The 24,251-nt window shown below is 49.6% G+C and overlaps 2 protein-coding genes across 4 annotated transcripts; one reads left to right on the top strand and one right to left on the bottom strand.

Moving 5' to 3' along the window:
• Positions 1–458: 458 nt before the first annotated feature.
• On the top strand, positions 459–15,488 carry DCTN2 (dynactin 2 (p50)). 3 transcript variants are annotated; one of them, XM_006859476.1, is made up of 16 exons: positions 459–749; positions 1,601–1,669; positions 4,579–4,587; positions 7,039–7,044; positions 10,544–10,640; positions 10,835–10,896; positions 11,181–11,279; positions 11,625–11,785; positions 11,976–12,126; positions 12,436–12,501; positions 12,718–12,756; positions 13,084–13,161; positions 13,256–13,327; positions 13,561–13,663; positions 13,771–13,862; positions 14,754–15,229. In XM_006859476.1, exons 1-16 carry the CDS (start codon positions 714–716, stop codon positions 14,838–14,840), a joined length of 1,227 nt encoding a protein of 408 aa, XP_006859538.1. In that variant the 5' UTR covers positions 459–713; the 3' UTR covers positions 14,841–15,229. The 3 variants fall into 3 exon arrangements, with proteins under 3 accessions (XP_006859538.1, XP_006859539.1, XP_006859540.1); XM_006859477.1 differs by lacking the exon at positions 4,579–4,587 and having other exon boundaries at positions 14,754–15,488; XM_006859478.1 differs by lacking the exons at positions 4,579–4,587; positions 7,039–7,044.
• On the bottom strand, positions 15,390–22,554 carry MBD6 (methyl-CpG binding domain protein 6). The gene is made up of 13 exons (XM_006859479.1): positions 22,419–22,554; positions 21,330–21,393; positions 21,009–21,145; positions 20,639–20,741; positions 20,353–20,515; positions 19,083–20,117; positions 18,240–18,901; positions 17,801–17,954; positions 17,473–17,642; positions 16,939–17,352; positions 16,780–16,832; positions 16,522–16,585; positions 15,390–16,358 (listed from the first exon to the last, which is right to left on the bottom strand). The coding sequence occupies exons 3-13, from the start codon at positions 21,119–21,121 to the stop codon at positions 16,284–16,286; spliced, it is 3,006 nt and encodes a 1,001-aa protein (XP_006859541.1). The 5' UTR covers positions 21,122–21,145; positions 21,330–21,393; positions 22,419–22,554; the 3' UTR covers positions 15,390–16,283.
• Between the last annotated feature and the right edge of the window lie 1,697 nt (positions 22,555–24,251).

Here is a 24,251-nt window from a genome sequence, read left to right as displayed (position 1 = left end):
AAAATAGGACACCCCGTTAGATTTTAATTTCAGAAAACTAGTTTTTGTGCGTGCATTTCCCAATACGGGACAGGACTTAGGTACACTAAAAACTATCAGTACTTTTACTGAAATTCAGATTTAACTAAGTATCCTGTATTTTAACTGACACCTCTTACTCAAGAAAATAACATTTCCATTCCCAATACACACTGTTTATTAAATTTTACTTGCTTTTGAAGTGCTGGCTGTGCCACAGCAGGACTAGTGTGATTTTGTCTAGTCATTTAATTTCTGAAAGTCTCAATATACTCATCTGAAAAACAGGAGATACATAAGCTCTTTCACAGACTTGATGTAAAAAAAGACAAGTAGAGTGAAACCGCTCTCTAAGGTTATTATCGTTCCCCGCCCAAGCTACAGTCTGCCAAAACTACACATCCCACAATCCCAAGAGGTGTTTTCCTTTCCATCCCCAGCATTACTTCATGCCCTGGCCTCGTTCTCGCCAATCCCTGCTTCGCCAGGGGGTGTGGTATCGGGCTATTCTCGCGACTTTTCCTTTACCCTTCTGCTCTTCTACTCCTGTCGCGAGACTTGCAGCTTCTCCGCCTCCTTCGCCGCTCCCTTTGCCGCCGTCTTAACCCTGGACCCGGACTGAGCCTCTCCCCTATCCGAACACCAGCCCCGGCTCCACTGAATCCCCGGTCCCCCAACCCCGCCTCGCCGCCGCCATGGCGGACCCTAAATACGCCGACCTTCCCGGCATTGTGAGTACAGGGTCGGCCCGGCTCCCCAGGACCTCGCTTCCGACCTCCCTGGGACCCCTGACAAACACCAACCCGTAACCTTTGCGCTTAAAGCCCTTACTCCTCCCTAAGGGCGTGTGCCCCTCACAACCCTATCGGCCTCACCTCTCTCCGGACTCCTCCTACCCGACTGGGTCCTGGCGGTCAGAGGCGCACCAGGCCCCCTTTTGGGCAGGTGCCGGTTCCCCGGCCCCGGAATCATCTCTGGTCGTTACCACTTGTTCATGTTGGCACCTCCCGTGCCGCTCCAAATCTCAAATCCTTCAAACTCACACCGTACCCCAGAACACATACATCAGACCACTTTGTTGGTCTTCACCCTGCCAAGGACGAGGTTAAGGTGGCCAAACTTTTTTCCTGTCTGAGGTGGAACTTTGCCCTTCCAGGCATCTGCCTCTCCCTTCTCCAGGCACACATACTCTCCTTGTTCGATTCTGTCTGCATCTTTGGGGTGGGGCTTGGGTTATAAAACCTGGGTCCTGACTCACCCTCAGTCCTTGTGCCAGAGTAGTGGTGTACCGGGCCTAATTCAGGATAGCCCTCATTTACCTTTGACATAACGATTGCCAAGGACATGTCTCCCCTTCCAGATTCTGGGTAACATCTTTGTCATCACTACACACCATTTGCCATCAGGTCCCAGTTGTCCTCACTGTCATCCCCACCTTGCTGAGATGTGGGGAATTGACATGTGGAAAAGAAAGGACAGGATTCTGACTTAGGAGTCTGCCTTTGCTGTTGGTTTGAGTGGAGAAAGGGGTATTCATGGGTACTGGGTAGTGAGGTCTGGTATTCACCGCTTCTATTTGCAGGCTAGGAATGAGCCAGATGTTTATGAAACCAGCGACCTACCTGAGGATGATCAAGCGGAGTTTGATGCGGTAAGACAGTGTGCTACCTCAGGACTCCTAGACTCTGACCTATATTCCCCAGGCAGGCCCTTTCCCTTTTCTGGCGCGCCACAACAATAAGTGGGTATGCCAACCCCAGCTTCGGTGGTATGTAGGTTGCAAGGCTTGGAAAGGCCTCCCTGGGCCTACAGCTACCAATCAACAGTGCCAGGAAAAAAAGATCAGTGGAAATACAACCAAGAAGACTTATTTGCTAGGCTCTGATCCTTGGGCCTTTTAAATCAAATCAGAGTATCTCAAATTTGGGGCTAGAGACTTACTTAGGTCTGTGGGTTTTAGTCCACGGTAATCATGAAGCCTGAGCACTTACAACACTTATAAGCTGTTTGAAGTTAGGAGTAGGCCTTTTATTTCATAAGATATTTTACTATATATATTTAATAGCTACCAAAAGCTATGCTTTGAAGTATAGAAGAATATTTTATTTGAGTATTTAGTATTCATTGGACAAAGAATAACAAAATGATCTGGAGATTCTATAGCGATAAAGGGACTGGTAAGAGCAAAATTAGTTTGAGTGAGAACATAAATCTTTCACATCATCAGAAGAGAGACCCTTGTAGCATCCTCAGATCCACCAAAAAATCTAGACTAAGAAGGAAGGAATGAGCTAGAGGAACCACGTAGCATTGTGTATTGGATGTGTTCATTCTCTGTTGGTTTTTGTGCAGTGCAGAGGAAGGAAGAAATATTTTTGCACTCAAGGAGCCCCAAACTAATGGGGAAGTTAGGATACACATGGGAAACATATGGAAGAAAAAAACAATATTGAGTGAATGAAAATCAACATAATAGAAACTATATGTAATTGCCAAGAGAGGAGCAAAAATCTATTAGCATGTCTTACAGGATGTGTTTTAGGTTCTGTTATTTCCAAAGAGAGCTGGGCTGGTGTCATATCGATGTTGTGAAAGCTGACCGGGTCAGAGGAATAGGCTTAACACGCGTATCTGTGAGTCCTGTGGCTATGTCTGTGGGCTGGTTAGTTCTGGGGAATGCTGGTTGCTGTCTTATAATGTATGGCTTGGCGTACTCACTTATTCCTTATTTGATTCCCCTGTATGAAAGTGGTCCCTGCTTTGTGGGGAACACCTTCCCTGTCCCCCTCTTTCAGTGGTGTGTTCCTTGTGGCTTCTGTATTTGCTGGCATGTCAGTCTGTTTCCCAAGCTTGAGTATCTGGAAAACAATGCAGAATAATGGTGTTGCCCAAGGACCTGGGTGTGCATCTTGCATTCCAAGAGGGATTTTATTAGGAAGCTACCTCTGGCCTCACAGGGTAGGGGTGTGGATGCTGAGGACTTCACTGTATTGCCAGTGTTCAGAAACTGCTCGATTATGGCCTAGACCTCTGCCTAGAAATTATCAGACGGTCATGGTAAGATAATGAATGGAGCTTTGTAACTTTGTCCATGACTGAAACAAAAGGGTAGTATCAAACAGTCCCCTTTTCAGACCCACCCCACCCCCCAAAAAAAGAAAAAAACATTGTAACTTTCCTTTTGAAGGACTAGAAGATCTCTTAATAAAAAGAAGATGATACCCATACCCATTCCAGACATGGAAGAGCTTAAATGTGCTGCTCTGATTGGCTGTTTCCCCCCTACTGAGCCTGAGCTGCTTATTTGAGTAGTGTCTAGTGGGGTGACTGATGGAGAGAGAGGGTACCATGAGGCTTCATTTCTTGTATGTTGCCCAGAATGCTAGTATAGCAGTGCTCGGGAGCTGGATAGTGAATACAGAAGGAATCGAGATGCCTCCATCACCTAAGGCTCAGATAAGTGGCTCTCCAACAGTAGGGAAGAGTAAATGGGGTGGGGACCTTCAGCTGCTCCAGGAGTCCTCAGGACTGAGATGTTTCCTGATGTCAGCTAATTTCTGGCCCCTGCGTCTCCCTATGGGCCTCTGAAGGGCAACTTTCGGGAAGTCAGCTGAGTAATGGCTCTGTTTGCTGCCCTTAATAGTGATGTAAATGTGTAACTGGAGGAGCTGTGGGTTGCCCTTAGACAATCCAGACACCGCTTGTCTATGAGGCCTGGATTCTACCCAGCAGCCTATCCCTTTAGCTACCTTCCAAAGACCCAGCACAGGTGACAAGTGCACATACCATTTTTGTGGCTGAACCGGAAGTTATCAGTCACCTATATTAGCCTCTGGCAGTAGCATTCTCTGCCTCAGTCTCCAGATTATATTCAGTTTTGTTTTTAATTTTTTTTAAAATTTAAAAATTTATAAAAATTTAAAAATTAAAAAAAAAAAGTTAGATGTACATAGAACAAAAGATTCAAGTCTGTATAGTAAAAAGCCTCTCCTACCACTGCCCATTACTACTTCCCTGGGGACAGCCAATATGACCAGCTCCTCCTCTATCTGGGAGATCCTCTTCTATGCATTGTAGAGTGATGGGAGTGATGGGCTTGTTTGGAAATTTTTCTTAAAGTGTCTTGTCAGGAAAGCTAATTCCCCAATGGAATTCTCTTCTGGTCTCACAGCCTTCCTTGAGTCTGTGGCATTCTGCTCATGACTCTTGAACCACTGGAAACAAAGGAGTCAATTTTTAAAAAATTTTATTTGAAACAATTTTGTTTCGCCCTTAAGGTTTAACTGCCCCCCACCCCCACCCTGCCCCAATAACATATGAAGGGGGGAAAAATTACCTAGCCCAACCTTGGTGGGACCCTGGCAGAGGCTTCCTTTCTCCAAGGATTGGTAATGCTGAACACCAGCAGCCTGAGAAGAGAAACAGTTTCCCTCCTTGTAATTTGGGGTATCATAGAGTATGCTTGATTGTGTTCATTGACTGTTGGCACACTTGAACTTATCTGAGTTTTTCCTAATGCTTCCCCCATCCTCCCTCCTCACTACCTTGCCTGGACACTAGTTTGCACAAGTAAGACCATTCGATGCTTCTTCTCTGCATGTGATTTTTTTCATCTGCCATCTTGCATGCATTGCTCTGCAACTGTGCCCTTGTTGTGGTTAATCGTTTTAAATTCCAGTGAGTGCCTAGCTGGGTCACTGTGGGGCCTGCTGGCCTCATATTTAAGGATCATTAATCAAGCTTGGAAGTACAACTCTTGATCCATGAATCATTGTCTCTTCTCCTGTGAGATCTGCAAAATAAAACTGTCCAGCAAAGGACGGGATGGAAGCATGGAGGCTGTGGTTGCTTTTGGACATGAGGCATTTAGGAGCAGGAGTTAAAAGGGGATTACCTTTCTCCACCCTGACTTGGAGCCATTCTAGGGTGGAGGACAGCCACAGTCATCACTTCTTAGTTGCATGTGGATTATCCCTGGAAAAGAAACCAATTTTGTTATCCCCTACTGAAGTCTCTAGAGAAAAGGGGTGGGGAAGAGACTGGTATTGTATGCAATTTAAAGATAAAAATAATTTGGGTTATTTGTACTTCACAAGACTCTGCTTCTGCACCCCTCCTTGAGAAGTAGATGGCTGGTCAGCATTATGTGGATCCATCTTGGACAGTTTTATTCTACAGCATTATCCCTCTTCCTTGTCATCATGATTCTGGAGCCCCCTTGCTGCAGTTTTGGTGCAGAGCTGGAACAGGCTCAGAGAGCAGCAGTACTCACCTCCTCTCTGATTTAGAACCTTAGGTCATGCCCTCTGAGGGTCAGCCATTAGCCAAGTAGCCCTGGGGAGTCCATTAGTGAAAGGGACTACGAATAGTGCACCAGGTAAGCTGGTACCCATTATCAGGGCACCTGGGATTTTCCAGTCCAGGTAACTGGTATGCTGTGTTTCCATGGTGATGTATTACTCCAAGTTGTTGGAATTAATAAATAAAATACTCTTCACAGAGCTGGAGGTAATATATACTATTTACAAACTAATATGACACTTTTCCTTGTCTGATTTTCTATCCTCCCGTTTTGTTGTTCCATATGATTTGAACTTGAACTCATGACCCATTGTCCTCTCTTCTTGAGTTTCTCCCAAGCTGGCTTTAGCTTGGTAGGGGAAGTAAGAGAAAGATGTCTTCCCTTGTGTTTGCATGTATGCACCTGTGAGTGCTTACACCAGCTGCCCACTCTGCAGAGACAACCTAGGCCAGACAATAAGACCTGGACCTACCTCTACCCTACAATGAAGAACATGTCTTGCTGGGCTGGATCCTGGTGTTCAACAGGGATTGGAGAGGTTGAGGTTCAAGTGTATCTGTGGCTGTACTTTGAGACAGGAAGTAGCATTACCTTTATCTCCATGGATTTTTTTATGCACCAAGCATCCTCAACCCTCTTATACTTCTCCCTATCAAGAGAGCTCCTGGAGAGGCAGGGCCTCCCTCTGAGTATCCCTTCCTGGCCATTCTTCAGCAACCTTGCCTACAACTCGGAGCCTTGTCTGTGTGGCCTGGACTAAATGAAGTCTTCTTTGAAGTACTCATACCCTTTCCCTTGTCCACCCTCCAGCCCCTGTGAAGCTTGTAAACTTAGGGTTGAAGAAACATGTTCTGCATATGGGCTGGTAGCTGTGAATCTTGGTTTCTTCTAGACTCTTTATGCTAGCACATCATGACAGAATTACTCTGGACCCTCTCAGAGCTGCAGAGTGAGTTACCAATTACTCAAGATGGATTCCAATAGGCCTGGCTGCATGAAGGACCAGGATTTGTCCTGCCTCTCCTCTGACAGCAGGAAATAAGAATGGGACTGGAATTAAGTACTTCATGTTTCCTTAAACTCACAATCTATAGCTGACATATTCTGCCTAACTTAAATCAAATCAAATCACCCACATGAGCATGTCCGTCTTTCTACCCTTACCATTTCTTATTCTGCCTAATTCTCTTAAAACTTGAGAAACTGGGAGACAGGAAGACTTGAGCCGTGACTGAGTAGGAGGGGCTCCCCACCTTGAGAATGATGAACCCTCAGTCAGCTACAGTCCTCAGAATCTCCATAGCCTCTGCTTCATACTTTGTCATCTCTACGGCTTCCCCTCTACCTCAGTCTTCTCTTCCCCCAGTTTTCTACTCATGCCACTATCGTGTAACATCTAACTACTAGTTCTCAGATGATCCTCAATTGCTGTCACTAATGGCAAAGCTTCATGACCTCCTCACCACCAGAAAGGGAAGGGTCCCATGCTCCCCTTTTTCTTGGGATATATGGTGATCCCAGCGGAAACTTCTTAGTCCCAAAATGTTGCTAGGCTCCCCAGGGGCCCTGTGGTGCAGTGTGTTTGAAGACTATCATGTAGTGCATGTGACAATTTGCTAATAACAATTTTGTCTTTTTTTTTCCCCCTCCCTCACCCCATCCCCCACTCCCTTTCCTTTTAACTTTTTTGATTTTCTCACCTCTGGGGAAACCGCAAGGAGCTGGTAAGAAGCTTGACCTTTCATCTGCTTTTTTAACGGGGTGTGCTGTAATGGGCAGTTGTGTCTTTGTCTTTTTATCTCTACTGAACCTTTCATCCCTCTATTAAATTTCACCTTCAGCTGACCACGTTTTCCATCTCACAAATCACTGTAATGACACTGTCCCCACCCCATGCCCCAGATCTAGACACAGGCGGAATAGGTGCCACTGGAGAACTAGCATGTGCTTCTGTGCCTACACCCTCGGAGAGGCTCCAAGAGGATGCCAGCATAAGGCAGCCCTCCTGACCCAGGATGTGCTCCCGCAGCAGGGAATAGTGGGATGAAAGTGCTGTCCATTCCTGTTACTGTCCAGAACCTCTGAAATTCACCTATGTTTGTCCATTTTTACTCCACCTCTTTCTTCCCTATGTAAGGATCCTGAACTACTAACCAAAAAGTTGGTAGTTCAATCCGAACCAGCAGTATCATGAAAGAAAGGCCTATTGATCTGTAAAGATTACTGCCAAGAAAACCCTATGTAACTCAGTTTTACTCTGTAACACATGGAGTCACTGTGAGTCGGAATCGACTCCATGGCAATAGCTTTGGTTTGGTTTTTGGTTTCCTGTTTAGGAAAGGGGGTCCTGGTGTGGCATCATAGGGTAAGCTCTCATCCTCAAGGTCGGCAGTTCAAACTCTCCAGCTTCTCCTCGGAAACCCTATACAGGGTCGCTATGAGTCAGAACCAAATCAATGGCACTTAACAACAGCAGTTTAGGAAAGTAATTAAGAAAGTATATCTTCATCTGCACAGTGTTTGGTCCATACCATTGGCTTAACAAATGGTAGCTATGATTAATTTATTTTCCTGGTCTGTAGGTCTTGCCTGTCATTCTTTTTTAAGAAGGTCTTGTTTTTGCTTGTTTGTTTAAATGGATTTCTACCGTATTGGCCTTCATGGGCCAGTGTGACTGGTTCTCACAAGGAGCCATAGCATATTGACTTATCAGTTTAAGGAAGATGGCTGCCTATCTTGAGTGTGAGGCCTCAGATTAATACTGAATAGAGGCCAAAGAAGGAGCCCTGGTGGCACCGTGGATTAAGGTGGGCAGTGGACCACAAGATAGCAGTTCAAACCACCACTTTTTCCAATAGAACAATGAGGCTGTCAGCTACCATAAAGATTTACAGTCTTAGAGACTGTACGGAGCAGTTCTGCTCTGTCCTGTACGGCTGCTCTGAATGGGAATTGACTTGATGGCAGTGGTTTTGAGGGTGTTTGGTTTGGCTAAGAGGCCAAAGATCACAGTTATTTGTCTGGTGGATACTCAGAAAAGGTTAAAGATAATATTTTGGGACTCAGTTGCCAATTGGCATATGGGACATTGAACCCTTCTATTATCCCATGAGGGAGTCCTGGTGTAGCGCTGTAGGATAAGCACTGGACTGCAAGGTCAGTTTGAACCAATAGGCCAGTGGTTCAAATTCACCACCTGATTCTTGGAAACCCTATACAGGGTCACTATGAGTCAGAACTAACTCATAGGCACTTAACAGCAACAACATTATCCCATGGGGGAGTCCAGGTATAGCACTGTAGGCGAAGCACTGGACCGCAAGGTCAGTTTGAACTGCAAGGTTGGTGATTCAAATCCACCAGCCGCTCCAAGGAAACTGTACACAGGATCACTATGAGTCGGAATCGACTCTACAGCACTTAACATTATACCCATGATCTTTAGCTCATGCCCCGGTGCCCTGCACTTTCCTGAATAAGAGCTAAAGATCGAAGTTAATATTTTTATCTTAATCCTCAGTTCTGTATCTCCTTATTTTTAACGCTTTCACTCATATTGATTCCTTCTCTAACTAGTGGCAGAGCAAAGGTGAAGGGTAGAGCTTCCTTATAGCTGCTGCTGTTTTTCATCAGTGTCCATCTATTTCCACTTCTGCCCCATTCCACTACACACACACATACACAGGTGCTTAAGTCTGGTTGCATATTAGAATCACCCTGGTAGTTCTTTAAGGAGCCCTGGTAGCACTGTTGGATAAGTGTTGGACTGCTAATTGAAAGGTCGGTCATTCAGACCCATCCTCTGCTTCATGCATGGGAGAAAGATGAGGCAGTCTGCTTTCATAGAGATTTATAGCCTCAGAAACCCTATGGAACAATTTTATTCTGTCCTATATGGATACTATGAACCCGAATCAACTCAAAGGCTGTGGGTAGGTAGATTGGGTAGCTCTTTAAGCCAGCTTAGTTCCCTAGCCCTACCCCAGAACAATAAAGGTCAGAATCTACAGAGGAGGGTCTACGTCTTCTGCCTTTTTTTTTTTTAAATTAAATTTCCAGGTGATTCTAATGTGCAACTATAGTCAAAGGAAAGACATTTTTTGCTTTTCTGCTGTGGAACAGTTCCATTCTGTAACACATGGGGTCGCTATGAGTCAGAATCAACTTGATGGCACCTAACAACTGTACAAGGCAGAGATGTCATTCCCAACAAAACAGGACTCCTGGGTCTCTGTCTCCCTACCTACTGAAGTACTGTAATGAGCTGGCTTCTGACACCTGAAGGAGAGACATGCAGCTTTGAGTGCCCAGTCTTGGTGTACTTACTAGAATCTGGACAGGAAGTAAATATCTAGTAAGAAGGGACCCTCTCTGCTTTAGGTTCTAGGGTAAAGTCTGTTTGTCATGTTGCCCTGTCTTTGGAAGAGCTTCAGTGCTTGAGGCACAACAGAGACTCAGGGAGATAAGGCAGAGGCTGCAGCTTCCCTGAAAAGATGCTGGACTGGCTCCATTTCAGGGCATGCATGTAGCTGCTGCCCAAGGTGGTCTTGCAAGTGGATTTTGCTTATGTGTCTCTTAAAATGGTCCAAATAAAAATAATCTAGGAAGCTCTGACTCTTGGCTCTATCCCCTGAGTTCCCTGGCTTCACAGCAGCTTTAGTCCTAGGGTGTTGGTCAGGCCCTTTACCAGCTTTCTGTATCTGAGAGCTGGTATCCTCCCTTTAGCATCTGTAAAGTCCTAATATTCACCCTCCAACCACTGACCTGATGTCTGCCTTTCCTCCTCTTTCTTTGCCAGAAGGGACAGGTTAGCTTTCAAATGGATTTCCTCAGATGGCAAGATTTGCTTTTGGGAGGGGGTTTAAAAGAGGTCAGATTGGTTTCTTGCCTTGAGTGCCTAATGTGTGCCAGATAACTTTGGGAGGGCCCAGTTGGATTGGATGGGGGTTGGGGAGACTTATGTGCAGAGTGGGTGGGGAGGTTATGCTGCCTCTGGTCCTGGTTGAATCAGGGTGTTAATATTTATACAGCTGAGACTCCAGATTTATCAGGAGGCTTCCATGTCTTAGGTTGAGCCTGGATTAGCAACTTCAAATGGAGCTGTCCTTCTTTCCCTTTAGAAAAATAGGACCTTGTCTCCTAAGGTTTGAGGATTTTGTGGGGTACAAGAAGCTCTAGGTTGGGAATGATTCTGCCCCTATTTTGAATTGCTTATTCTTGCAGGAGGAGCTGACAAGCACAAGTGTGGAGCATATCATTGTCAATCCCAATGCTGCTTATGACAAGTTCAAAGACAAGAGAGTGGGGACAAAGGGACTTGGTGAGACTTGGTTAGAAGTTGGGTGGGGAAAAAGGACACTGATGAGAAGTGGTTTCCTGACCTCAGGTCTTAGTGACTTTTGTTTGGGGAAAAGGCTTCCCTCATGGGGCACTTGGGGCAGCCCTTACAGGGACCTAAAACCATGACTTTCTTGGGCCTTAGTTTTTATTGTCTTTTTCCCCCTCCTCTGGCAGATTTCTCAGATCGTATTGGAAAAACCAAGAGGACAGGATATGAATCTGGAGACTATGAGATGGTTTGTTGTGGGAATGGTGTTGGGGTCCCATTTAGCTGATAAATCAGGGACACAGCTGGGAATCTGAGTTTGTGGTCAAAGGTCAAACCCCACAGGATGCAGTTAGAACAGTGCCCCCTGCTGTTTGTTTTGGGGAGTCTCTAGGCCTTTGGCTCCTCCAGCTCCTCTGTCCTAGAGTGTTGTGGACTCTGGTCATGATACTCAAGACCTGGGCCTAGTTGGGTAAATTCTTGAGGTTCCTTATAGTGAGTGTTGTAATATCCTTCTCTGTGTTGGCTCCCTAGCTTGGAGAGGGTCTAGGAGTAAAGGAGACACCTCAGCAAAAGTACCAGCGACTACTGCACGAGGTCCAAGAGCTGACAACCGAAGTTGAGAAAATCAAGGTAACTTTTCTCTTCTCTCTCTACTTTGTCTTAACAGTCATCGATCCCTGGAACTCCCTAAGAGGAGAATGCTCTCAGAGTAGGGAGTGAGAGTTCTGGAGTTCAGGAACACATCTGACTACATTCAGTGTTGTAATCTACTATGCTAAGGATGGCGTAGGACCAGGTAGAGTTTCATTCTGTTGTGCATAGGATCCCTGTGAGTTCGAACCGACAGCACCTAACAACAAGGACCATCCCAGTGACTTTCAGCTACAATTACCATTCAGTGTCTTTATCATTTTCTTCTTTTTTTAATTATTCATTCTTGCCTTCTCATTGTCTCTCTGCCTCTTTTTGTATCAGACAACAGTGAAGGAGTCAGCCACTGAGGAGAAGCTGACCCCTGTGGTACTGGCTAAGCAGCTGGTAGCCCTGAAGCAGCAGCTGGTTGCTTCTCACCTGGAGAAGCTGCTGGGACCAGATGCTGCAATCAACCTCACTGACCCTGATGGGGCTCTGGCTAAGTGGGTACCCGACTTTGTTGGGCAATCATTACTGGTTGGGGTTGTGGAGGGACTCAGCCAGTGGTGATAGGGCTACTAAAGAGAGAGCAGCCTAGATGCCCTTTAATACTAACCCAAGCAAAAGTTAGAGTGTGACTGGGCTCGCTCACATTCTTCAAGTCACAATATGATACTTGTTCTTCTGACCTAGGCGCCTGCTGCTGCAGCTGGAAGCCACAAAGAACAGCAAAGGCACAGGTTCAGGGGGCAAGGGTACCAGTGGGGACCTTCCAGATAGCAACCTTGTCACTTACGAGCTTCACTCTCGGCCTGAGCAGGACAAGTTCTCTCAAGCTGCCAAAGTAAGTATGTATGTAGTATTGGAGAAAAGTGGGATAAATACTTGACCCCACTCTCCAGTCTCCCTCCTAGAGATCAGACCTGGAAAGGGGGTGCTAGGAAGGCTTCTCTTCCCATGAGTTTCCATTGTCTCCTTTTTTTCCTCACCCACCTACTCTCAGTTAAGATTCTAAGATTGTGGTTAGGGATGTTCCAGGGAAGAGTCCTTTTGGTGCCAGGGGAGAAGGCAAGCAACAAAGAGCAGTGTCTTGTTCCTACTGCTGCCGCAGCAGGAGGGAACATGGCACATCTCACCTCCTTCCTCCTCCTAGGTTGCAGAACTTGAGAAGCGCCTGACAGAGCTGGAAGCAACTGTACGCTGTGATCAGGATGCTCAGGTCAGGTGCTTTCCTATACTTAGTGTGACTGTCAGGTCCTGCACTCTGAGCCCAAGGTCCACAGCATTCCTCATAAGCCTCCTTGGAGTCAGGAAAGGTCTGCATAAGGAGGGGTTCAGCCAGTGGGTTGCCAGCTAGAACCAGAAAGGATGGGATAAGGTAATTATCACGTGGAGCTATATAGACCACTGATTCCTTTCCTCCCTTTCCCACCAGAACCCCCTTTCTGCAGGTCTACAGGGAGCCTGTCTAATGGTGAGTGTGCAAGGAACTGGAGTATTTGGATTACAGGGGTATACTGGGATTCGGTTTGTTTTTAGAATTGGTTTTGCATCTGCTGATGACAGTGGTTAAGTGCTCAGCTGTTAACCAAAAGATTGGCGTTTGAACCCACCAACAGCTCGAGGAGAAAAGCATTAGAAAGCCTAGGGGGCAGCTGTACCATGTCCTATAGGATCTCTATGAGTCAGAATTGATAGCACCCAACGACATTAGCTATATACTAACTGACTCTAGTTGGGATATGAGGGGTCTCTGTCTAGTCTGATCCTTCCCCCTTCACGAAGCTTGTCCCATCCTTAGGAGACTGTAGAGCTGTTGCAAGCAAAGGTGAGCGCCCTGGACCTTGCAGTTTTGGACCAAGTGGAGGCTCGACTACAGGTATTAAGTGGAGGGCAAACTGGATTGTGTTTGAGTAGCTTAGGACTTTGGAAGCCTTGGACGCCTCACTCCCACTTTTAAAATCTGTTTTCAGAGTGTCTTGGGAAAGGTCAATGAGATTGCCAAGCATAAAGCCTCTGTAGAGGATGCAGATACACAAAACAAGGTTAGGAAGACAACTTTACCCCATTTTCCGGCCCCTTCCCACTCTCTCATTATTATCTAAGTCACCCTTGGTAGTAATGAGTAAGCATGGGAGCATCATGAGTCCTCAGGTCCCTGCCTTCATCAGCTCTTACAGCTGAGAAAGGGCTGTACTTCCTCTGCCCAGTGAAATAGCAGTGTCTGCTTCACACAAAACCTTAGCCAGCCCCTTTGTGTTTTGTCACATCTCTCCAGGTGCACCAGCTGTATGAAACCATACAGCGCTGGAGTCCGATTGCCTCCACTCTTCCTGAGCTGGTGCAGAGACTGGTCTCCATCAAGCAGTTGCATGAGCAAGGTGGGAGGAGCTGCCAAGGATGCTAAGAGGAATTGAAAAGTACACAACTTTGGTTCTCCTTCTTCCGATTCTAGTCATAACTATACCTTTCTTAACCTCTTTTGTAGCCATGCAGTTTGGTCAGCTTCTGACACACTTGGATACCACCCAGCAGATGATTGCTAGTTCCCTCAAGGACAATGCCACGCTCTTGACCCAGGTGTGTGTGCCTTTACTGATCTGCCACCTCCCCTTCACCAGCAGACTAGCTTCTCCAGCTTTCTAAGGTTCTGCCTTAGCGCTTTTGGGAACTTACTGGTTGGTGTGGTAGAGGTTTGGTATGAGTTTCTACACTGTCACTGAATGGTTGTGGGACAGTTGATGACAGTCTATGAAACTCCTTCTTCCCATCTGTAAATTACACCTGTCTCACTCAGTGATGTGGATTAGGCAAAATCACATGGCCAAATTATGGGGTTGGCCAAGCACCAGTTATCCCTACAAAGCCTACTTGTTCCTGTGTAGTCTCAGCTGTACTTTACTCTCCTTGGAGTCCTCACCCAGGTGCTGCCACTTTCTACCTTCGAAAGAATACTGACTTTGAACCAGGAACCAGGCTGTATCCTGTGTCTGCTCCCTCCTTCCTGACCCTGGGTGGGCAGTGAGCCTCACCTTTCCTCAGCCATATCTGGCTTCTAGTGGGTCCTCGCTTCCTCTGGAGGCACTGTTCTCAGTGCTGGAGGGAGCTTTAAAACAAGAGACTAGCATCACAGGACCATAAAGATAAATGAAAATATATATCAAGTGTTTGATGTAATGATTATTTTCCTCTTAAATTTTTGAACCAGTAAATTCCTCAATTCAACAAAACCATACTTGATCCTCTATAACATAAAACAGATAAAAGAACTACACTGATTAGTCGGGATGGGACTTTAAGAGTCCTGCTTCTTCCATCGTACTCCAAGGGGTATTTGAAAACCGCTGCCATAAACATCCCCCTCTGGGCTCCATAAGCTTTTTTATCTTCTCTAGAGAATTTCCTTGTCTTCATCCAGGTGACCCTGTGCACCAAGACCTGGCAATGTCAAACCACCCTATCACTTTCTAGGTGCAGACCACCATGCGTGAAAACCTGGCCACAGTTGAGGGCAATTTTGCCAGCATTGATGACCGGATGAAGAAGCTGGGGAAGTGAGCACCTTTTGGGAAAGAGGGACTAGGGGGATTCCCTGCCCCTTTGAACTGTTACTAACAGCTTACATGGGCTGTCCCATCAGTGGTTTCCTCTTCACTAGAATTCTCGCATCCCCATCTCATTTGACACTGGGGGCAAGGGGTTCTTCTTGCATGTGGGGTTTACACTCCTTCCCTACTGAATACAGAATGGTAACTGGTTGAAATTTGATAGTGGTCTCCTCTCAGGCCCAAAGAATGACAACTTGGGCTCAGCCCATACGGTCTCATGTCTAAAACTGCTTTGCCTGCTGTGGAGAAGGGTTGGGTCCTGTTCTCTAGCACAGTTTCTGTGGCTGATTGTAATACTGTACAAAACTGTTGCTGACTATTAAATGCTGTCGTACCCTGTGTGGCCTCTGCTCTGTTTCCTGGGGAAGAGGCAGCACAGAGAGAGAGAGATGTACTCACAAGTTAATAGGTGGTCTAAGATGTTCTACCATGAGAGGATTTGAATTGTAACCTGTTCTCACCAAAGAACTAAAGAAAAAAATGAGTACAGAGCCAGAGCCAGAATTTCAAAATATCCTCATCTGTTAAATTAAGAATGTCTCCCATAGAAAAGCAGTGGAGGCCCCACAGGGCAAGTACAAAACAGAATGAAAACTCCCAAGGGTCTTGTCTTTACAAAAGAAAAGGCAGGAGGCAGCCCCTGGACAGCTGGTCATGCTGGCCGCTCCGGTTGGACCACGTTGCATAATCCTCAGTCGCATCATCACAACGTCTCTGAGCGTTTTGATGGGGGGAGAAGGGGCAGTGTAGTGTGTATGGGAGGAGAGGCCCAGAGGGCTCTCTGTGCCCCCTTACCCCCTTTTTCTAATCCCAGAGGAAAGTGGGGGGAACCTGGCTACACCTTGAAATGAGGCTATGTGTTTCAAACCTGGGGACGGGTAAGAGGGGATCTGTGCTTTGAGCAACCTGAGCCAGAGACAGAGGGGTGTTGGAGGGGTGAGGGGAGGATGCATGATGCTTATTGCTTTGTACCTTTCACTGGGAAGGAGGGCAGCAGCCAACAGTAGCTCACAGGTTTGTAAACTGAGCCTGCTGGCTTTAAGAAGGGAGGCAATGAAGTCCAATTAAATATAAAAGAGTCATTTGTGCAAAAATAACTTAAACAAATAAAGACCTGGGGAAGGGGGTGTTCCCCTTAACGCCTGGTGGGGAGAGGGCCATATACCACCCCCCAGACCTCTTCAGTGACATGGCTTTGGGGGAGAGGGGTGAGCTTCCCTACCCCTTGCAATGGCTCAGGATGGGATTGTAGGGGAAAGGGTTGCATTTGTGCTCTGAGTGAGGAGTAGTGCCCCCACCCACTGTCCACAGGTGCAGGTGGCTGGCAGGGGCTCCCAAGGCTCAGCACTCAGCTCTCCCCAATCAGGGTCAGATCCAGCTCCAGGTATGGCTGCTACGGGGCCAGTTTCCTCCTCTTGTTTTTGGCAGGACGGCCAGGGCGGGCCCGTGGAGGCAGAGGGACAGCCGCCTATACAAGAGGAGAGATGGAAAGAAGTGATCAAACTGTTAGGTATCAGGAAATCCTTTCTTTTTTCCCCATTCACTCTAACTTTCCTCTCCTTCGGCACCATGCCTTATATACCCCCACCCACCCACCCCCCATCCCGTATTCACTGCACACATAAACTTACGCGAGTTGTGGGGCTGGGTTCCAAGGTAACATCCTGACGAGAGCTATTGGTGTTGCGGGTAGGGCTGTAACAAGGGACACAGATGATCAGGAACACTGCCTTAAGCACTAGGTGAATTTCAGGATTTGGGTGGGAATTTTAATTCTATTCTTATTCATATTCAAACAGGTCTCTATCCTGTTTGAAAGTCACTCTTTGGTAATTCCAAAAACACAAGAATTGAGAAAAGGACAGGACTGTGGTAGACCCAACACTCACTTGTATTTTCTCCTCCGGCCACGACGAGACTTTCTGACTACCCCAGGGGGCACCTGAGAGAAGATAGACTGTATGTGTGGTAAAAGTTAGAAAAAGGCACCATGGCCCCAGCCTCTCCTCAAAGCCCTTCAGCCCACACACATGCCACTCTGTACTTACCTTAAACTCCTCTGAATAGGGCCCAGGAGGGGGTGGATCCTTGGGCTCAGCACCCCCTTCAGTCAGCTCCCCATTATGCTGCCAGTGGTGGCTCCTTCTTGGGGACCGTTCCATTTGTCCATTGAAGCCACCACGTGCCCCCCACTTAAGGGCCAGTCTGCCAGGCTCCCTCCTGCTGCCAGGCTTTCGGCCCCGGCCTGGCCTAGCCTCACCATTAATGCCCCTAAGTCCCCCTCCTCCCCGCCGGCCCCGTTTTCCTGACCCCCTCCCAGTGAGCAGCTCAGGGACTGGGGGGTCAGGAGAACTATGGGGTGGGGCTAAGGCACTGAGGGGAGGCCGGGCAGGCTCTGGTTCAAGGGCTGAGGTGGGACTCTCTGGGGGTAGGCAGGGGGCTTCCGACTGCTCTGGAGGGAGCTAAAAAAAAAAAAGAAAGAAAATCCTAATCTCAAATACAATCCCTCTGCTCATGAAACTCAAAAAGCCTTCTAGTTTAGGAAAAAATTATCTTCCTGACAAACACATCCACACCCTCACCTGGAGACTCTGTAGCAGGCAGGCTAGGGGACTAGAAGCCTCTGAAAGGGGTGGAGGAGCTCCCCCCCCAGGGAGGAGCTGCAACCCCAACTGGCCAGAGAGAAGAGGACCAGGAGGCTGCAACAGGCTGGAGAGGGTTCCAGGGCTGCTGGTCAGTGAAGACAGGTCACCTGTTGAATTATAAAGTCAGGGGTCTCTCCCAGCAAACCAGTTAGTTAGGCTGAGCAAAGCAGTTAGGCTGTATCCAGTGACCGCAAACTTGCTAACCTAATCCATACTCAGCCCCTACTCCCAAGTTTTACTGCTTCCCTTTTCCCCTCAGACTCACCCAGCAGGCTGGCACTCAGCAGAGGGCTAAGGAGTTGGGGGGGTCTCCCTGAGTTGGAGGGGGCCTTGCCCAGAGAGGAGGCCCCCGGGTCAGTAGTTGCCGTGGTGACACTGGAGGTAGGTGGTCCAGGTTGGGGGGCACTCAGGACACAGGGCTAAGGAGATAAAATGGTTGTTGCACTTAGATGTGTAAAGTATTCGATAGATTTATAGTACTTCACATACATATCTCAGTGAAGGCTCACATGAGGTAGACCATGCTTATTAAATACAGACTCGGTTCTTGCAGCTATCCTACCCCCAGCCAAGAATTAAGCCCTTCCCCCCCCCCAAAGGCCCCTAGGAAGAGCTCAGGCATGAAACCGAAAGCCTTTGATTCGCAGCTCCCATCTCTGATTCTACTGCTTGTTCTATCCCACCCACTCAACCCCTATCCTCACCTGGGGGGGCGTCCCCGAGGGGGGATCCAGGCTGGCAGCCAGCAGCGCAGAATTTAAAGCTATGAGGGTAGGGGGGGCTGAAAGCGGGGGGAAAAGGAGTGGGGGCAGGTCTCCCAAACCTGAAAATGGCTCCCCACTTGGACCCCCAGCTCCCTCTACAGATCCCTCTCCATCCCCAGCTGTGGGGCCCAGGGCTAAGAGGGGCAGAAAAGAGGCTAAGAGGTTACTAGGGGGTGCTGAAGGGGGTGGAAGAAGGTCTGAGGAGGGTGGTGGGAGCAAGGAAGCCACCAAAAGCGAAGGCCCTTCGGGCTCGCCTGGGGCTAGGGGAGGGCCAGGTCCTCCTGGTGGGGGGAGCAGGGGCTCAGGGGGAGGTTGTCCTCCTCCCCCTGCCAGCATGCCAAATAAACTGTGGCTGAGCAATGGAGAAGGTGGAGGCTGCCCCAGATTCAGAGGGAGAGGCAAGGCCCCCAGCATCCCTGGAAAGCCAGCTCCACTCAGCGCTAGGCCCTGCTCAGGGCTGGGGAAAGGGAAGGCCTCCCCACCAGCCAGGGAAGGTAGAGGGCAGGCTGGGCCCACCCCCATTCCAAGTCCTTCAGATGGGCTTTGAAGCACAGGGCTGGGGACTACAGGGGCTTTGGAGGCAGCTGGTGGGGCAGGGGCACCTGTGAAGGAAGAGAGAGATTCAGCTCAAGGGAGGCCCTTTATCCAAAGTGTCCAAAGAATCCAACCTCCCTGTGCCCAACCCAGAAAAGACTAAGAGTAAGAACCCTAAACTCTCCCCATGAAACGCCTCAGCTGCCTCTTTCCCTGACAGTGAGGAAGGGCTCCATGGCACTCACATACCTGGCACACTGCTGAGGCTGCCACTGGTGGTCCCAGGCAAGGAGGACTGGATGGGGTGCCTGGGTTGGGGAGGGCTCCCTGAGGAGAGGGTTGGGGGAGGAGGAAGGTGTGCATCTGACCCCAAAAGGTTAAAGCTTCCATCAGAGTGGGAAGGGCCAGGGGTGGGGAGTCCCAGTAGGGACAGCACAGAAGGGAGAATTGGTTGGGATGGCTCTGCATAAGGAAAGGGTTGTGGGGTAGGAGCAGGGGCCCGAGGACGGCTTCGTCTAGGGGTTTGAGGGCCTCCACCCTCTAGTAATCGCAATACAGTTGGGGGTCGGCGAGGCCGACGCTGAGGATGGGGTGATGAGTGGGAAGCTGAGGGCGCCTGGGCACGGGGCCGTCGGCCCTGTAAAGTGCTGGGAGGGGGTAGTGGGGGGTGCTGTGCCTTGGCTGCCGCAGAGAGTAGATTGCTAGCAAGGAAAGGGGATGCCCCGGGCCCCTCCACCGTGGGGGCCCCTCCCAGGGGTCCCAGGACCAGGGGCAGGTGCATAGTGGCTGAAGACACTGGTGGCTGAGTGGCAGGACCAGGAGGACCAGGGAGATTATTGCTAGAGGGCAGAGGAGGGGGTGTTAAGGCATCACTACAGTGGTAGGGAGGGTCCGAAGGTGGTGAGGAGGAGGCATGGGGGGCTGGAGGAGAGCCCAGGTCAGTGGGCACCAGGCTGGATAGGAGGGTAGCTCCCCAGTTGTATGAGGGAGCATTGAGGCTGATAGCAGGTGGAGGAGGTGGAGCTGGAGAGGGGGCATTGCCCCTTGGGAGGAAACAGGGGCTGCTGCTGCTCCCAGAAGGAACTGGGTCAGGAAGCCTTGGTGGTGGGAAGAGCCCCCCAGGGCCTGCTAGGGAGGAGAAGACTTGGGGAACTGAAGGTGGTTCTGGGGGAATAGAGCCAGGGCCCCCATTAAGTGGAGGTACAGGAGGGACTCGACAGGGAGGGCGAGCAGAGGGGGGTCCTGGGGACACAGTGTGGAACATTTGGGGGCTTGATCCTTCTCCTGCAATACATGAAAAGTAAAGGATCAGTCTGAGGTTCCCCTCTGCAGAACTTCCTTTTATTTCCTTCAGCCCCACCATTGATAAATTCCCATCCTTCCTGTCCCCTCCTCTTACCTCTCAACCTCATCATCACCAAGGCCCATTCCTTGCTCCCTCCCACAGAGCTCCTCCCAACATCCTTCTTCTAAGTCCTTAGGTTTTCCTCTGTCTTCCATTAAAGTGAACAAGACTCACCAGGAGAAGAGTGTGAGCAGGTGGTCTCCATACTTCGGTACAGTGTTGCCATAGCAACAGCTTTCCGTCTGTGGTTACACAGCTTGGTCATGTCCTCCTCTGATGCTGGCCCCATCCCAGCCCCACTTGGGGTCACCGGGGCCAAAGGGTCAAAGTTGAAAACCTACAAGGTAGAAGGAATGGATAGGGAGTCTAAGAGGAACATGTAAGAAAGGCTACCATTGTGATTATTTGGATTAAGTCTTGGCATATCCCTATATTCTCTGGCACCCCTCACCACTCTGACCTTGGGGACATTGAGTGGACACTCCAGACCGCACTTGCAGGTCCCATCACTGAGGAGGTAGCTCCGGGTTTGCTCCAAGGAAGACAGCTCTGTGCCACTTGGGCTGAGAGGGTACAGGGTCAGAGGACATAAAATTAGCTGACACTGAATTGGAAATATTCCTAGAGAACAGTTTGTAAGTCAACTCTTTGTAGAAAGGGCAGAGGGTAAGGGATATGGGATGAAACAGAATGGGGAGAATTAATTCAAAGTTCCAGAGACAGAGAGCAAAAGGCTGAGAAAGGAAGAACCACAGAGAAAAGCAATAAGGTAGCAGAGATCTGAGCTCTGTCTGGGGTGATAGAACTTGCGGAACTTTGAAGATTCATACCTGATATAGAGCACAGCACCCTCTCGAACACAGCGCTGCCAGCCAATGGGGACAGATGTGGCCACAGGGCCCCCAGCTCTGTCTGCTCCACTGCTCTCATTGCCCCCATTCATTGTGTGTAATCAGCTCCCACGTGCCTGATAACACAGACATCCATGTGGGCACCAGGAGGACTGAGCTGGGCTGGGAACCTGAGGGAGTACTCCAAGAAGGCCAAGTTCAAGGGAGACCCAAAGGAACTCAGGGGAATGGCAGGAGAAAGCCCTCAAATAGCTGGGCGGGAGAATAAAGGGAAACCCTCTGCCATACCACCATGGCTACCTGAACATCTCTGCAAACATTGTGGGGTCCAGTCTAAAGCCAGGGCCGCCTGCTTAGCCCACACCTGCAACACAAAGAGAGAAGGGACTGTCACAAACCTGCCCAACTCAGGACAGCACCACAATCCAGGTCTTCCTTAAGGTAAAAATCCTTAATAATGTGAGGTAAGTGACTGTTAAGATCTCAGGGATCTGCTGGCTGAGTCCCCAACTCTCCTTTACAAGCCTAGTCCCAATGGGCCCAGCAGGCCAGAGTCCCAACTCCCAAGAACCAAGCAATCATAGCCCTATCCCTAGATCTATAAGAGCAAGCTCCCTTTGTCCCATAAGGGATAGAAGACCTCAACCAACAGAAGTGTGGGCAAATTTCCATAATGCCAGGTCACTAGGAAGTTGCCAGTGTCTGACTCCTGCTGTTCCCTCCCCCAAGATCATATAAAAAGTATAGATTGCCCTGCAGGTCACCAAGCAATTGCCCATCTGCTCCTAAGGATGGTACCTGCAGAACTTCCCCTATGCCTACTCCATTAAACAATCATTGATTTCGTTCATATTGATCTTCTTAGGAGACTTAAGAATCGCAGCTCTGCCTCCTCTCAGAATCCTGAGAAGCTCCTGATTTGCCCCAAAACCGAAAGCAAAGGGATCCAGAATCTCCTATCCCATTGGCTTTAAATTAGCTTCAAGAAGGACTCTTCTCTGATATATGGGGACTTCCCTTAAACGTGTAAGTATCCCCTCCAACCTCACCGTCGCTCCCACACCACATTGGCGGCTTCCAAACTTTCCCTCTCATAACAAGGCGCCCTGTCACCCCAGTCAGCTTCTCTTTGCTTGAGGAGGAGGGGAAAGCGCACCAAGTAGGAAGGAACTTGGGGAGAGGACGGACGGAGGGTGGGCAAAGCACTGAGGGGAGGGAGGTGAAGAAGGCAGAAGTCTGGCAGTGAAGGAGAAACGGCGGCGGCAGGTGAGGGCGGGGGAGTGGGGATGAGGCCGGGTAAAGGGGCCGAAAGGACGCGGAGGGGGCAGAGGGTAGGGACTGGAGGGGAGAGTAGGGGGAGGGGCAGGGGGGGCCGGGCCCCGCACTCACCGCGGCCCATGGTTCGGCCGGCCCCGCCCTGCGCAGTCGCGGCCCAGAGAGTGAGTGGGAGGGGGTGGGCGGAGGGTCGGTGGAGCCCGAGCCTCCGGTATGGCCCTGGCCGGTCCTAGCAGGAAGCGCCACCGCCGCCGCCGCGGATCACCGAGCGACCTCCCGCGCATGCGCCATGGGGGCCAGGGGCAGCCCTGGGGATTCCGTTCCCAGAAGGCACCGCGCAAGCTGCTGCTGCCGCTGCCGCTACCGCCGTCGTCGTCTTCGTCGTCGTCGCCGCCGCCGCCGCCGCCGCTGCCCGGACGGGAGAGGGGCGGGGCCGGGCCCCCGCCCAGTGGACAGCGACGAGCCAACAGGAGGGGCCGCAGTGCGCATGCGGGAGCGCGCCTACCCCTCCCCCATAACCCCCCATTAATCCCCAAGAGAACAAACACCCCACGCGGCCCCCCTCCCCTGTGCTCCGCGGAAGGATCTGCGTCTCTGCACAGGCCACCGGTGGGCCAATCCCCGCTCTCCCCGGGGAGGGGCCCCTTCCAAAGCCACAATCTGCTGGGGAGTCAGGAATGCCAGGTCCGGGAGGGGCCAGCCCCAAAAGATGAAAGTCGCGACTTGCCCTGCCCCGCCCCAAAGGCTTCCGGGGTAGTGTGCTGGGACTTGACCCACCTCCCCAGGTCAACATGTCACAACACGACCTCGGCCTGTCAAGTCACATGACCTCTGCCTGTCACTGACAACCTGGTCTGTCCTTGGGCCAGAAAAAACCATCTGGTCCAACCCATGCCCATCCCCATTTACAGAAGGGGAAATGGAAGTCTGGAGAGAGGGAGCAGCCTAGCCAAGAACCTGTCACGGCCACACCACCATACCTAGGCCCGCCTTCCCGTCCCAATCGGCCTTTTAAGTTTCTAATTAGACAAACCCGAGATGCCCCCATGAGGGTATAACAGGATATGTAACAAGCCACCACGTGGTCTCTGTTTTCTACTTAATGGCACCTTACATTTTGCATGGTGTTTTTTACTTTTGTTCAAACCGCCTCAAGTTCATAGTTTTCTGATTTTACCTTCGTAACTCATTATTTTTCATTTGCAAACAAGAACTGTAATGCAGGAAAAGATTAAGTGGCCCGTCAAGGATCCCTGAGCTAGTGAGAGGCAGCTGAGGCGGGGATCTAGGCTCCTAACATCCCAGTCCAGGGTAGACATGCGCTCAAGTGCACTCACTCGTCCCAAAACTACTCTAGGTGACAACCCCAAACACCTTGAAGGTAGGAGTCTGCTTGCTCCTCACAATAGTGGAGGTCACAGTACTTGCTGTCTGGGACTGTGAAAAGGGCGGGTCTTGGTCTTTGGTCAAGAGCGCAACAGTGCCTCGGGAGGAACATAAATGGGGAGGAAAACCATTGAGAATCAGGTCCACTAGGCAGAGGAATAGGAATTCTGGCACGTTGAGGGCTCATCTTTACAAAGACAGTCAAGGGTCCTCTCCTAAAAGAAGCTAAAAATAACTATCAAAGGGATTCAAATACTACGGCTCCTTTGGGGACGTCCGGAGGCTGACAGATCCCTCTAAGTAAAAAATCCTAGCAAGTGGATGGCGACTTTCAAAGGAGGGAGGTTCAAAAGGCCTAAAGTGCTGGGTGAGGGCCAAGGAAAATACGGATTCCTAAGGAAGAGATGAAACGAGGGCTACAACAGCTCTTGAAGAAAAAAGCTGCACTGAGACTCCACACACGCAGAACGGTCTAGAGGCAGTTTAGGGGTAGCCACAGTTGATGGCCGTTGGGGCCGTTGGGTGCTCGGCGCTGGCGCCCCGCCCTCTCCTCTCCACCCC

Source organism: Chrysochloris asiatica, unplaced genomic scaffold (genome assembly GCF_000296735.1).
Source record: "Chrysochloris asiatica unplaced genomic scaffold, ChrAsi1.0 scaffold00033, whole genome shotgun sequence".
Taxonomy (NCBI): domain Eukaryota; kingdom Metazoa; phylum Chordata; class Mammalia; order Afrosoricida; family Chrysochloridae; genus Chrysochloris; species Chrysochloris asiatica.
The sequence above is the reverse complement of the archived record's forward strand: the minus strand, read 5'-3'. Positions and strand labels throughout refer to the sequence as shown.